Source organism: Babylonia areolata, chromosome 21, assembly GCF_041734735.1.
Source record: "Babylonia areolata isolate BAREFJ2019XMU chromosome 21, ASM4173473v1, whole genome shotgun sequence".
In the NCBI taxonomy this organism is placed as follows: Eukaryota; Metazoa; Mollusca; class Gastropoda; order Neogastropoda; family Buccinidae; genus Babylonia; species Babylonia areolata.
In genome coordinates, this window is record NC_134896.1 from 20,161,585 (window position 1) to 20,177,673 (window position 16,089).

The following is a 16,089-nucleotide window of genomic DNA, read 5'->3' on the forward strand; positions in this document are numbered from 1 at the left end:
ATTGAAACTGAAATATATCTGAAAGAAGTCGTGCTTTTCAAGTGAAGCATGCCAGAGAGAGAGAGAGAGTTGCAATTTTTCATAAGCCATTTTATAGCCATAGCAATGTGTATATATGTATATATATATATATATATATATATATCTATATATATATGATAGTCAGTCGTGTCCGACTATGACCATCAGAACAGCAGAGGAGGCAACTGCTGTTCCGACTATTTGGGCTAGAATTTGATTATAGTGGAGAGTGTCTTGCCCAAGTACATCCCCACTCTCTCGGCCAAGAGGGTTTTAGGACAGTCGGCGTTGGGATGGTTCCCAAAGGCCAACTAGCCCACAAGGCTGCAGCACTAAGAGCCAGTGCAATTTTGCCTCCTAGTTTGAGAGTCATAGTCCTTCACAAAAGACTAATCTGTAAATGGTTTACCATTGACTGGAGAAACCATTGATAATACAGCTCTCACTTTGCTGTTGGCCCAAAGGTAAACTTATTGTTCGATTGCTTCATCCCGCATATCCGTTGTTTGACACAGGGACCAAACATCTCTCTCTCTCTCCCTGTCTTTCTCTATCTGTCTCTGTCTGTTTGTCTGTCTGTCTGTCTCTCCCTCTCCCTCTCTCCCCTCATCTTTGTGCCGGTAACTGAATCAGCACTGTTATAGGATTCTGCTAATTACTTGCAAAACTGAAAACAAGAATTGCTTTGATTGTATGTGTGTGTGTGTGTGTGTGTGTGTGTGTGTGTGTGTGTGTGTGTGTGTGTGTGTGTGTGTGTGTGTGTGTGTGTGTGTGTGTGTGTGTGTGTGTGTGTGTGTGTGTGTCTTGGTGAACCCTCCTCTCCACCCTCGTCACACCTTCTCAGTAATTAACAAACGAAACTGATCATTTGCTTCAGCTTTTTTCTGAGGAGGATCAAATTGCATTCACTTTTTCTGTGCATGATCAAATTGCACCCATGTTTTCTTTGGGTGTTAGAATTACACCCTCTGTTTTGTGTGGGTGATAAAAATGCAACCACATTTTCGGTGGGCGATAAGATTCCACCCGACCTGTCTGCGGATGGTAACATGCAACAACAGTTTTCTTTTGTATGGACGATAAAATTGCATTCAGTTTCTCTATATCTGATAAAACTGCATGCGCTTATTATTCAACAAATGATAAAGTTGCACTCACTTTGCCTACAGGAGATATGCTTGCATTCACTTTGTGTACAGCTGATAGAGCTAGTCCACTTTTGCGTTGGACCAAACAGAAGGTGGTTCAGTTTTATATCGGGGTGACAAATGGCGTCCTCTCCTCACCATGTGTAAAATAAAATAAAAAAAAGAAAGAAAAAAAAGAGCACCTCAGGTACAAGACACAATTGCATCCATAGTTATTTACATGGCATCCATTTCGTTTGTTAGGTTACAAACGTGTGTTCACTTTGCATATGAGTGTCAAAAGCTTGTGCAATTCATCTATGAATGCTAAGGCGACTCACACGGTGACAACATTGTGTCCATGTAGTTTGCATACAGGATATGCAAATGATACACTCGTTGTGTGGGGAATCGCAAATCGCAAAGCTGCATCCGCTTTGCTTCTATGGAAGGCGGTGGCATTAGTGTTATGTATCCCACAGAAGAAAACAGCGGTGTTAGTGCGTATGAGTGGAGGCATACCTGTTGCTGTTAGTCGTCAAACTTTCACATTTTTGTTGTTGTTGTTGTTGTTGTTCACTTTAAACGTTAGCAAGCAGTATCTCTTTGATGGAGAAGAAGGTAGGCGTGTATGTGTGTGTGTGTGTGTGTGTGTGTGTGTGTGTGTGTGTGTGTGTGTGTGTGTGTGTGTGTGTGTGTGTGTGGTGTATTATGTATGATGTGTATGTTTATAATTCGAGCTGTTTTATAAGCGAAAAGGAAGAACGACTGAGAAAGAAAATAAAGACAAACAGATGGATAGATGAATAAAGTAGAAATTAAGACAGACGCACAGACATATAAACAGATAGGTGGACAGACAAGCAGAGGGACACTGAGACAAATAAAAGAAAGCTCTGGACTGTGGAAGCTGTTCATGACTCATACAATACAATATCATAGGCACTGCATCAAACGCAAAGGCGTGAATGACGACGGGAGTGTGAGTGGGTGTGGGAGGGGGAAGGGTGTGGGGGACTTTTGTTTAATTTGCCTGTGGTGCAATTGTCTTCAGATAAATATTAATTGCAAATAACCGCTCATTATTGTGTAGAACCTATGAACAAGTGCACGGAGGGTCTTGCAGGTTTGATGCAGCACAATGCACACAGATGTTCCACCGTCACGGTTTCCGTTGTTGATGAAAGAAAAACACGCGATACATTTGTGTGTTGTAACACGTTGAAATAACATATTCTTCTTCTTCTTCTTTTTTTATTTTTTTTTTCTACTTCTTTAAAAAAAAATTAAAAACTCTTCTTGGTGTTGCTGGGGAGATGGGCAATAGTGGTTTGTAGTGATGATGGTGGGGGTGGAATGTGGAATGGTGTAAGTGGTCGCAGCCATTTTGTGTGTGTGTGTGTGTGTGTGTGTGTGTGTGTGTGTGTGAGTGAGTGAGTGTGTGCGGCGCATGTTGGGAGGGGTGGGGACAGAAATAGCCACTTCATGGTCAGCACTTATTGTTCTGAATGATGACAAGCCACGTATGGGAAAGATGGGCGGGGGGTTGGGAGTGAAGAGAAAGATAATTCTGAACAATAAAAGAAATAAGAAGAAGAAGAAAAGAGGAGTACGAGTAAGCTGGCTTTGGTTGTGTGGAGTTATGTGAGCACCTCCCTCTCACCCAACCTTTTCCCCCACGAGGGAAAAAACATAATATATTTTGAAAATACAGAGGCTGGAATTGCTTCTCTTCCTGCGGTTGAATTTCAGGGTCGAGACAGCTGTTGCCATCTTTTGTTTCACCATTGTTCAGCCCTGCTGCATTAATTCTGTGCGCTGAATCAATATTAGTTTTAAGAGAGACACAGAGAGAGAGACAGAGAGAGAGAGGGGGGGAGGGATGAAGGGAGGGTGGGAATACAGGTGTTAAAAAAACACCTGGAGGTAAGAAACAGAGAGCGTATTACCAAGGAAACTAGGTAATAAACCAACGGCTGTTCAAACTATTGAGAGAGAGACAGAGAGAAAAAAAACTGGGGGTAAGAAATACAGAAGGCTTAACTCAATATTTTCATGGATAAGAAAATCGTAAAACAACGGCTGTTCAAAATATCGGCAGTGAACACGTTGTGGGCAGAACAGTCTCGATCCACTCTGACCTTCTTTAATTAAATCTTACATCTATTGATTTTTGGTTGCCTGCGTGCCTGCCTTCTGCTGTTTATTGTTCTTTTGTCCCGTGGATAAGAGGTCGGATTACAGACAAGAACTATAAACATACAGGGAGTGACACTCGCCGCCTATTTTCCTGCAAACAAGGAGTGATGCTCAAGCCAATTTCGTACAATTAGACCTCCACCCGCTCCCCGCTTCCCCCCACTCCCTCTCCCCACTCATCCTTCATCCTATGCCGCGTCTGCATGTTTATATATACACAATTTCCTTCAGCGAAGGAACTGATGACTGTAAATGCCGAGATGCCTTTTATGTAATGATACAGTGCCAGTGATTAAGAAGATGAAAGAGCGGCTGATGGACGATTAAAGATGAACAGTGTGGTCATGTACATGTGTGTCATCGGTACGAATATGACTGAAGTGACTCATGTGTAGTATTTCTGTAAGGTCTCGTTGTGGACCATTGCAGGAAATCTATTGGACTTTCTTCTGGTCAGTTATGCTCGAAGATAATAACTGACATCCACTGAAGGGTGATTTGTACATCTGATGATTTTGTTCACTTTAACTGACCGGGTTAAGAATCCCTTGTGAGTAGTGCATGTGAGGATGTGGTGGCTGATTGAGAGAGAGGGTGTGTGTGTGTAGGGGGTGGGGGTGGGGGGGGGGGGGGAGCCGAGGGGGCCTGTCTTACTCTGCGGGAGGGAGGGGGGGAGGGGGCCTGTCTTACTCTGCACTCACAACTTCAGAAACTGACATTGTTCCGGTTTGTTAAGAGACAAGACTCCGGTTTACCCGGGACGGTCGAATACACAACACTTGGGAACCCCACGCTCTTGTCAGTGGTCCTGGAATCAATAATCATGTGCGCCGCTTCAGCACAGTGAACGTGCATCAGGCTCGCAGTTCTTTTCCCCCAAAGAATGGCCCAGTTTCTATCTAGACTGGCGTTCAGACCTGCTATTGGCATGATCACGCAATTATAATTTCGCGTTGTTGTTATCCGCCTTTGCTTTTTCGACTTAAACGTAATTCTATTCATGGTACAGAAAACCATAGCGTTTTTATCCACAGAACAGCGGCACAGGAATATGAACTTTAACCATTTGTCGCGTTGTGGGCGAAAAACTACGTATCAAGATTGCTCCTTTTGTACGCCGGAAATGTAGAAACCGAAGCTTTCTTGTCCTTCTTGAAATCGTTTGTTACAGCGAAGTGGGCGCGACAATCCTTATTCATACACATTTATAGCACATAACTGAGCTTAGGTGTGAACTGAGAGAGAGAGAGAGAGAGAGAGAGAGAGAGAGAGCTCTTGACAAGATAGACATCGACAACAGTTTTTACACCAACATTAAACTGCCGTGCCACCGTCAGTTATGTACCTTTTTACACGTATCTATCAGCAAGGCGACAGACTGGAAATTACACCACCCTTCCTCCTTCACACCCCCACCCCCACTTCCCCCCCCTGTCCCATTCACCCCCACCTCCTTCTCTATCTCCTCTCCCGTCCTCACACCCCGTTTTTTGTGGTTTTTTTCATTTCCCAAGCCCTCGTGTTCTGCAGCAAGTCGACATGCCAGCAAGCTGTGTGTCCGCAGCCGGACACTAGAGCAACAGCGTGCCACGGCTTTCATCTTCCCTCATAAAGTGGCATCAGCGTAGTTCACCCCACGTTTCACACACACACACACACACACACACACACACACACACACACTCACGTCCCCTCCTCCCTTCTCTTCTCTCTTTCCCCACCATCACCCATCCCTCATCATCATGTGAGGCCTGAAGAAAAAAAAAAACCCTGAAAAAACGTGAAGCCCTACGCCGCAGCAAACAGCTGTACACCCCATTCCCCCCCCTCTCTCTCTCTCTCTCTCTCTCAGTCTGTCTTTCTGTCTGTCTCTCTAAACAGAAAAGTTGCTTAGAACGCATTGAAAATGCTGCAAACTTTGTTGTAGATCTTTTTCTGCGTGTCGGGTTTATGATATTTGTAATATGATAATCCCTTCATCATTGTTTTGTCGAGTCACTTATCTTTGTTTATGTATTACGTCAGTGTTCTCTTGTTATTATGTTTATGGATTCTCCAAACACTGCTTTGTCATTGTTTCATCGTATGCTTTTCGGTCGATGCTTAGTCATACATATTCCATGTTTATTTGTGTATCCATTAAAAAAAAAATCTTAATTAATGTATATACTCTTTGTATATACTCTTTGTTAATATTTTGTCAGATGCATGTTGCCTGTGTTGTTGATTTATCAGTTACACAGTTATTATTGTTTTGTCACATTGATGTTCTCGCTGCCATTGTTTTTCGTAAAATGTATGTTGTCTTTGTCATTTTTGTTCAGTGTTGTTTTTTCTTCTGTGCTTTGCTCAGCTTCAAACATTGCCTCTTTCTGTGGTCTATACTGGACCGCCATTGATTTAAATATTAACTGTTTGTATTTGTTGCACTCACACACACACACACACACACACACACACACACACACACACACACACACACATATATATATATATCGAGACATTTAGTTTGCTAAATATTCCCTTGGCTGTGTTATAGCTCTCTCTATATCTGTGTGTGTGTGTGTGTGTGTGTGTGTGTGTGTGTGTGTGTGTGTGTGTGTGTGTGTGTGTGTGTGTGTGTGTGTGCGTGCGTGCGTGCGTGCGTGTGTGTGTGTGTGTGTGTGTGTGTGTGTGTGCTTGCGAGCGAGCGCGCGCGCGCACGCGGATGCTTATTTACAAGTATCTGTGGTTAAGTGCGTGAACTGTGTGAGCGGAGTGAGCACAGCGTGTTGAGTTGCATTACGTAACATTTTGCGCTGCATAAGGCAACCCCGTATCGTTGTCAACTGTCGTTGTACTTCAAGCAAGACTGGTTTAATGTTCAGCCGTGTCTGTCACTGGATGTACCCAAATGAATTGGGAATAGATCATGTTAACAGTGAGATTGATTTTCAAGGTAAAGATTAAGATGTAGTCCTGCATACCCCCCGCCCCCTCGCTCTGCCCGACACCTTTCCCTTCTCAGTTCCCTGTTTAGTGCTGGAAGAGGATAGAGGGAGGGGTGGGGGGGTGGGGTGGAGGGAGTGTCATGCTGAGAGAAGATTGAGCTGGGACAGTGAAGTTGTAGAACAACGGACGGGGGCAATATCAATATAAGGAGAGACTCTTGTTAGCCCACGGTTTCTCGCAATCCCACGATTTATCTCCCACTTTCACTCTGAGAGAAATGGTGGGATTGCCGCGAGAAATGGTGGGCTAACATAATTACCCTCACAAACGTTTTGAACATTGGTTCTGCCGGTTCAGTTCAGCGCGCAACACACACGCGTGCTTCTTATGTTAGCATCCCTCACCATGAGAGGAGCCCAGCCAGGCCAGGCCAGGCCAGGCCAGACCAGCAGCAGCAGCAGGAGGCAGACAGACAGATAGTGTCGGATGCTGCCTGGCTGTGCAACAGGTGGCCGGCCAATTATCGGCACGCGGCAGCCGTGAAAATGTTCACAGGAGGATTCATATACAATATACATCGTGTTCAAGTCGTCTGTCACAAAAAAAAAGAAGAAAAGAAAAAGAGAAAAATAAAAGAGAGAGATGAAAATGGATGAAAAACCAACTTCTGTTTTGCTTACATATTCTGTACGTATTATATACTCGCATTGTTGAGGTTTCCAAGCATCCGAGGGGTAGTGGGGAGAAAACGAACGTCCTCTGATGTTGTTGATGAACGGCGGTCGCTGCAGATTCTTTTGAGATCTAGATCTTGATCAACATACTGTTGTTCACCGAGATGAACAGATAGGCAGGGTAGAGAGACAGCGACAGAGAGACAGAGAGGGTTCTGATCTTGTAAACAAACCACGTATTGTTTTTTTTATCTAAAAAAAAAAAAAGAAAAGTTTTATCAGCCGGGTGTACACGTTGTCAGTCAGACAAAATTTGGTCTTGATCACGACTTTGGATCCAATATGATGCAGCTGTGCCATCGCGCTGTTGACATTCACACTGTTGTAGCAGAGGGTTCTGTGCCAATGCGTGTTCCCTCGCAGGTCATAAAGAAAACATTATTTCGTTTTCTCTGAAGTTTCCAGGGATATCATTTCAATCACGTTCAGTTGCAATAATTCACAACGTTGCCTTTGGTATAAATTATCGCATTTCAGAAATATTGTCTTGTCTAATTGTAATCGTATAGAATTTTACTTTGTACTTAGGGGAAAGAGACCGTTCTCGTCATATTTCGTGTTCCAATTTGTCGTGAGATTGATTTTTCACTTTGTGGAGTACAGAGGGACAATTCTTAACTGTTATCCCCTCCCTATCTTCTGTCAAGTGTCATTAACAAATCAGCTTCAAGTTATTACACTACAACAACAACAATAACAGCAGCGAACAATAACAACAACTAAATAATAGATCGCCTGACGTGGTTAAAACAGAGAGGTAATTTTCACTATTATTCATTTGATTTTCCTGTTTGAAGCGTTTGCTTTGGATACTGCTGCCACGAGAAAATAATCTGGCTTGAAGCACACGCTATTTTGTTTAATCTACGTCTGTTTGTTCTAATTTTTATTATTCTCATGGCAATGAAACATGACATGAAAGAGTGTTTTGATCTGCTGTAAATGGATACTCATGACTCCCTGTATAAGCTCTGTCTGTCTGCCTGCTTTCTGTCTCTTTGTGTGTCTATCTGTCTGTCTCACTGTCCACCCTTCTTCCTCCTTTGTGGAAGGAAGATCTCGGGATTTGTTAAGGGCACGAAAACCATAAATTCATGTTTTAAAAAGAAAACATATTCATTTGTAAATTCCAACGAGTACAGACGGAAAGGAGAGAGAGGGAAACATGGAAAAGAGAGAATTAGTAGGTGAGAGAGAGAGAGAGAGATGTAGATGTAGATGTTTTATTCATATAGGCCATAGCCCCTTAGAAGGGGGTACACATGGAATTGACATTAAGTTGCATATTACTACAAAGAAAAATTACGTTACATAAACATTGCGGAGAGAGAGAGAGAGAGAGCTGACATTTTCACTCTTTGGTATTTTATTGTCAGTACATTGGAAGTTCTTGCCGTGACAAGGGTGTGTCAACAATTAACGTGAAGTTTAAAGTTTAGAATAAAGCAAAAATTTATATTTACACACACACACACACACACACACACACACACACACACACACACACATACATACATACACACACACACACACACATACACACACACACATACACACACAAAAACAACAACAAAACCTTAACATAGACATGGTTATGTTATTGATAATTTAGATTTATTCCATACACACGTGTGTGTGTGTGTGTGTGTGTGTGTGTGTGTGTGTGTGTGTGTGTGTGTGTGTGTGTGCGTGTGGATGGGGAGAGAGTGAAACTTAAAGGGGGAAGGGATGATATTCGGACAAATTGTGTGTGTGTGTGTGTGTGTGTGTGTGTGTGTGTGTGTGTGAGAGAGAGAGAGAGAGAGAGAGAGAGAGAGAGAGAGAAGAGAGACTCTCAATACAATACAGTCATGATAGATTTAAACGAGAATTTCATTCTGAAGGTCCTTATTTATAGCCATATAAAAGGGTGAGTTAGCCAGTGAGTGTTACGTGTGCCGCCAATCTTCATCAGCGTGCTATATTACACGACCCCAATGCGATTCCTTACAATTTATATACATTATTCACCATTGTTTAGTTGCGGCGATAATATTCTTTTCCTAAGTATGACTGAATACGAGCAAGCAATTAATGGTGTGAGAGAGAGAGACAGACAGACAGACAGACAGAGATAAGGTCTGCAATCGTACTTTGATCTGAAGAAAAAACAACTTCAATGTCGTTCGCGAGTTCGCGAATTTGACTTTAGTGGACCTTTAAACAGCAGACGTTACCTTTCTTATGTTGTTTTGGTTAAATTGATGGAACTTTCATGAAAAAAAAGAGTTATACTGGGGTTATTTTTTTCTGACCACTTCGATATTGACTTTGGTGGACCTTTAAGCATCAATACGTTCCCGTTGTTGTGTTGTTTGAGTTTCTTGTTTGCTGTTGTTGTCGTTGTTGTTGTTGTATTGGTGTTGTTCATTCATCCATTTTTGTGCCCATACAAATCAAAAGCTCAGAATTGAACCCCCCAGCCCCCCAAAACACAGCCAACCATTTACCACCTTAACCAGAAAGCACACGTTCACGCTGACCCCCATGCACCTGCGGAAGGCGAAGCTGATGTTCTTCTACACCCGCTACCCCAACTCCGGGGTGCTCAAGTCCTACTTCCCGGACGTCTCCTTCAACAAGAACAACACGGCACAGCTCGTCAAGTGGTTCTCCAACTTCAGGTCAGTGCCACACACACACACACACACACACACACACACACACACACACACACACACACACAGATAGAGAGAGAGAGAGAAATTAAATGAAGAGAGAGTGTCAGAGACAGAACCGGGACAGATGGAAAGAGATGAAATGAAGAAAGAGAGAAAGGATGGGGAGAGAAAATGAAACGAAAGAGATTGAACACTGAACACTGAAATGTTTAATGTTATTAGCTGTAAAGCTCTAGTGACATGGTAGGTAAAAATCAGAACAAAAAAATGGCGCAAAACAAATAAAAATGGAACAGAAAGGAAAAACATAATCAAAGTAAACTAAACTACTAAGGAATAAGCGGCTGTTTGGTACTTTGTCATTTGTTTAAAATGTCCATGTGGCAGGCGGGTACTGTGCCTTTTTTCCCACCAGTCGTTCGTCTCCAAGGTTTGAAAAGTACACAGGAAACAAAGTACATATTATAATCCGTATACTAATTATTTAAGCATGTGACATCGACACACATCATATCAATACGAACACATAACAAAGTACATATAAAACATATAACACATCAGAAAAATACATTTTCGAAATTGACCATCCAAATGTAACCCTTTTCTCGATGCCTTCCCCAACCCCCCGCTCCCCTCCCTCATAGAACCCATACCAAGTTTACAATTGATTAATGAGTATTTGGAACGATAATGAAAGAGAATGAGTGAGAGAGGGAGAGAGGATGGGTGAGGTAGTGAAAGGGGTTAGGATATTGGGACAACATAAATGAAATGAATTGAGAGAGACAGACAGAGAGAGAGACACACACATACAGACAGACAGACAAGCAGGAAAAGAGACAGAAAGAACATGATAATGACCATTAGTTGAAGGCCAAAGCCCCTGACCGACGGAGGTGACACTGTCATCTGGCAAAGAAAATTTATATTATGACACAGCAAATCGACAACACAACTCCACCAGAACATACACTATTCAAAGACATTCACAACGTAACAATTCGCAGTATCTTCAATGTGTTATACATAGCGAGGGAGAGAGAAAAGGGAGAGAGAGAGACAGAGACAGAACAGGTGGGAGAGATTGTGAAATGGGGGTAATAGTAGGAAGGGTAGTATAACAGAGGGAAGAGAGGGAGGGACGGAGAGAGATAGTGTTACAACATGGTGTAATGGTGAGAGAGAGACAGACAGACAGACAGACAGACAGACAGACAGAGCGCATATATGTTCGATTGTGCATGCTCGTGCGAACTAAAATGTGCGCGTGCAGTTGTTCTCTGAAATGCATAGGTATGTTTGGCTAGCGCGCAACGCGTATCCTCGAGGTAGGGAGTTCGATTCCCCGACACATTAAAACCAGCATCCTCGCTGCCTGTTCGTGACCATGTTGTCGTTCCGATGGTGTCAGCGTTGGCAGACTGAGATAATTCCCCTCCACCTCCTCTCCCGAGAGTTTTAGTTTCAGTTCCAAGGAGGCGTCAAAGCGTGCGGACTGATCCATATCCGCTACTACATCACATCTGCTTCCCCATGATTGTTACACCCCGTCAACCTTATTACAGGGGAAGGTGTCGAACAGAGACAAACGGCGAAGGCGAAATAGTATACCAATACAATATACCTTTCGGGGGGACGAGAGAAACCACCATGCTTCCGTCCTTGTCCGAGATACCCGTTGATTGGATTGGACGTGTGCGCGTGTTCAGTCTCTCTTGGGTCACTAAGCAAGGATCTGGGTGAACCAGTGAGGACTTCTTCGTGGCCCTCCGTGGATTTCTGAAAGGTTGACAGAGCAGCACGAAAGTGGCCGACATTCCATTAATTTAGAAAGCCCAGGGCCGGGTTTGCATGAGGCGATCTTTGCAGTGCTGAGTTTGCTTAGTTAATAATGTTCCTGGGAATAAGGAATTTACCATGGAGCTAGCGCTGCTAAGTTCGCTCACCCCAGGGTGTTGATGTGTTATGTGTTATGGGCACACACGACACACGACACACTGTCTGTGGACACCCCCGAAGCTCAGCTCCTACGCTCGGTCCGTCACATGTATGTCGTGCCGATCTCTTCACTCAGGAATGTGCAGCTGCCGTGCACGCCACATAATATGTGTGTGTGTGTGTGTGTGTGTGTGTGTGCGTGCGTGCGTGCGTGCGTGCGTGCGTGTGTGTGTGTGTGTGTGTGTGTGTGCATGTACGCGAGTTAGTGCTGCAGATGCAGACTGATAGACACACACGCAGTTACTCACACAAAGAGACACACACACAACCACACAGAAAAAGACAGACAAACACACACACACACATATGCACGCACACACGCACGTTCACACACACGTACACACACACACACACACACACACACACACACACACACACACACACACACACACACACGTGCGTGCACGCAAGCACAAACACAAGCCGGGAAGCTCGATTTTGTGCCTGTACCTTGATTCCCTTCCCGCCATCTCACACGCCATCTCCCCCGCCCACCCACATACGCACGCACGCACGCACACACACACGTCACACCTGCATGTTGCTTTTTAGTTGGAGTCATTCCCCCCTCCCCTCCCCCCCCCCCCGCAATTAGCAGTTAAAAGGCACCGTACGTGAAAGAGTGTATGATTGATGTCTCAAAGTCCAGGACATGATGAAAACACATACATTATCACCACAGACCTTTTCTTTCTTTCCACGGTCCACAGCGCAGACATCTGCACGAAGAAGACATTAGCGTTCACCGTCAGGCCGTCATTTTGCGAGGCCTGCCTCCTCCTCCTCGCTCCACCCCTATATCTCTCCCTTTCGACCTGCTAAATCCAGACCGAGGATGATTCTGTCGCCCCCACCCGAAGGGGAGACGCCAGGGGAATAATTCCCGGATTCCACCCTCACCCCCACCCACCCACCCACACACACACACCTCCCGCCCATCGTCCCCCACCCAACCTCCCTCTCGCCCCCCCCCCCCCCCCCGCACCCCCACAAGCCCCCCCCCCCCCCCCCCCAAAGAATGAGTGAAAAATCACTCTGGTTGCAGCCCGGCCAATTCATGCCCCCCCACCCCCCCACCCCCCTTTCCCGTCTCTGTGGCATTTCATCAAAGTCAAGTGACGGCAGCGGGCAAGGCGAGTGATGGCGCTAATGGGCATTAAACATTCATATTCTCATATCTTGGATGCATGCACACTTTTCTCTAGGGGGGAGGGGGGGGGGGGGGCAGAGGAAGGGACGAGGGGGAGAGGGGTGAAGGGGAGGAGGAGGAGGAGGCGGAATGTTGTGTGACACACTTCTCCCCTCCGCCCCCCCCCCTCCCTCCCCCACCGCCCCACCTTCCTTCCTCCCTCCTCTTCCTCCCTCCCCTCTCCCACCTTTTTCCTACACGCGCTTTTCCTTCCCTGTCCTCCTCTTCCTCCTCCAACTTCGCTGTCCCCATGGAAACGGTGAAGTGAGATGGGAATGAATTTTACGCATCTCCACCTGAGCAGTGGTATGGGCGATGCATGCAGGTGCCATTACCGATAACGGGATAATGTGAGTGGCGGTGTTCAGTGGGAAAGATCTTGGGGGCCTCGGAATAGAAGGGCAGAGCGGATTGATCAAGCTGATTGCTTGTCTCGGAACGCCGGAAGTCCAAACAGTGGTTACTTTCTCGGAACCGGAAATGAAAAAAACGTGGGATGTCACAGTGTTCCTGAGAGAGAGAGAGAGAGAGAGAGAGTGTGTGTGTGTTTGTCTGTGTGTGTCTGTGAGGTGGTGGGTGGAGGGACGTTGGGGAAGGTGGGGGAGATGCGTGCGTGTATCTGTGTCGACACTGGATTCACATAATGATTTTTATGATGATGATTATCATTATTGTTATTATTGTTGTTGAAATGCGTGTACGTGTGTGTGTGTGTGTGTGTGTGTGTGTGTGTGTGTGTGTGTGTTTATTCCTATATGTCATCGTGTAAAAAAACCCAGAAGATATATATATATATTTTTTTTTATATCAGGGTAGCAGTGGTTAAGTATAAAATAATAGCATTGTTTCAAATCTACACGCTTTTAGGTCCCTGTCACTTAGTAGAACTGTCCCTGTCATACGAGTCAGTTCATTGTGACATCTCTCACTGTCTTTGTCTCTTCCTCCCTGGCTTTGTCTGTCTCTGTCTGTCTGTCTGTCTGTCTGTCTCTCATCTGAATCATGTTTGTCTGTCATATACACGTGCGCACATGTTGATGAGTCTGGCGGGTGTGTTTTGTCAACATGATGGCGTGGATATACGCACTGCAGAAACCTGCACAGACACACCGAAGGTTCTAGAATCACTGTTAATTCAGTATGAGGAGATTGCCTATGGACACTTCTCCCCTTCACCTGTCTGAAACGAATGCAATGACGTTATTTTCTTGTGCAGTTCACTACTCCCGTCAGTTCTCCTAACTGAAGCGAGTGGCTTGGCATATTTTCCTGTGGAACTCATCATATTGTTTTCTATTTGTTTGTCAGACTATGTGCATATTTCAATAATGGATGATAGCGATGTTGTGCCAAACCGCGTGGATTAATAATGGAGACTAGCAATGCAGTATGACAGCACACACGAGCGAGAAAGCTTCAACAGATTTCTGCAAGATGGCGCAGTCTTCTCTCACACGTTGCCGGGCAAAAGTGGAGAACAGGTTGCAATCTGCAAGCTGTCTTTTCCCATATTAATGTTGCTGTTGGGTTTCGCAGTAATGTGTGTGTGTGTGTGTGTGTGTGAGAGAGAGAGAGAGAGAGAGAGAGAGAGAGGGGGGCTAAAACAGAGAAAGGTCATTTTGCAATACAGCTACATTTTTTTTTTATCAGTGTCACACACACACACACACACACACACACACACACACACACACACAACGCAGAAGTATAATACGCCCTGCGTCAGAACAAAAGATGTTCCTCCTTTCGCGACCATTTCTGCGCACTTCTGGTTCGCACTGCTTGAAAAATCTCGACAGTTGTCACAACAAAAACTGCGCACACACTCAGCATGGACACCGACTTGAAAGACTACGTTGCTGACCCAGTTTTGCGAGAGTGACAAGAACACCTCTTCTCTCTCTCTCTCTCTCTCTCTCTCTCCCCCCCCCCCCCCCCCCCCCCCCCCCCCCCCCCCCCCCGCTCCCTCCTTCCCCCCTAATTCTTCCACATGATTTACTGGAAAACGCATTCAACAAAATGAACACGTTCACAAGATCGTAAAAAACAAAAACATAAAAACATAAAAGCAAGGATCTATAAGTCACACATGCATAGATACACAAAATTAAGCGTGCACGCGAAGCTTACATTGATCATAACAGAAAGCAATGATATTTTGAAAGTACAAAACGTTGTTGTTGTTGCTGCTGTTGTTTTTGGTTTCATATATTATGTTTTGTAACCTATTTTTGTCCTCAGGAACAACAACAACACACACACACACACGCGAGCGCGCGCGCGCGAGCGCACACACACACACACACACACACACACACACACACACACACACACACACACACACACACACTAACACGCCCTGTGAAATTCGCGATGCTTTCTTCGGGAAAGGAAAGTTACGCCATAGTCAGACCATTACCAATGATTGTTTTCCTTTCCTTCTTCCTCGTGTTTTGACTAAGTTAGGCCTACTCATGACACAGGATATTTGAGATGTTATTTCTTTTTTTTTATTTTTTTTTTTAAAGATAACATTTTGCTTGGATTTATTTTTGTTGTTGTTGTTGTTGTTGTTGTGGGTGTCTTTCTGTTTGCTTACTGCATGCTGCATAGCTCGAGCTGGTGTCTCGCCCGACCATCATCGAGCGCAGTTGCCGAAAGGTCTTTTAATGCAAGCTGAGGGACCTTTCTACGTTCAAGGGCTGCAACTCCCACGTTCCTTCGTTTCTGTCGTCCTGCTCTCACCACCCTCGTCACCACTAATCAACTAGCCCTGCTGTTTGGGGAACACCTCTTCTTCGTCTGCGTTCGAATGTTAGAACTCCCATTGTTCAGTCGTATTTGTGAATGGGATTAAATCTCATTTTTCTGTTTTTCCCACGCTGTTTTTGACTGCTGCCATCCGTTTTCTAGGGTGTGCATGCTGTGTGTTTGTTTCGATAATGCCTCGAATGCTGACATGGTTTACTGGAGCTATCTTGCACGTAATTTGATCTCTTCTGTGTGTACGCACACGAAGGGGGTTTGGGCACATGCACCTCTGCTGATCTGGGAGATCGGGAAGAAAAAAATCACCACCCTTGACCCACCAGACGTCGTTCGAACCCAGGGACCCTCAGATTGAAAGTTCAACACCCTTTTCACCATTCAGCTATCGCCCTCATCTTTACAAGAATACAGAATGTCAGGGGCCGCGGACGGTACCCTGAGACAGATGTGACCCTGTTCTC

The 16,089-nt window shown here is 44.9% G+C and overlaps 1 protein-coding gene across 1 annotated transcript in view; it reads left to right on the forward strand.

The window, feature by feature from the left end:
- The window catches only part of LOC143296582 (uncharacterized), a 42,427-nt gene that overhangs the window by 14,819 nt on the left and 11,519 nt on the right, over positions 1-16,089 (forward strand). Inside the window, exon 3 of the mRNA XM_076608606.1 lies at positions 9,521-9,675. Coding sequence (XP_076464721.1) covers positions 9,521-9,675 — 155 coding nt within the window. The remainder of the gene's footprint in view (positions 1-9,520; positions 9,676-16,089) is intronic.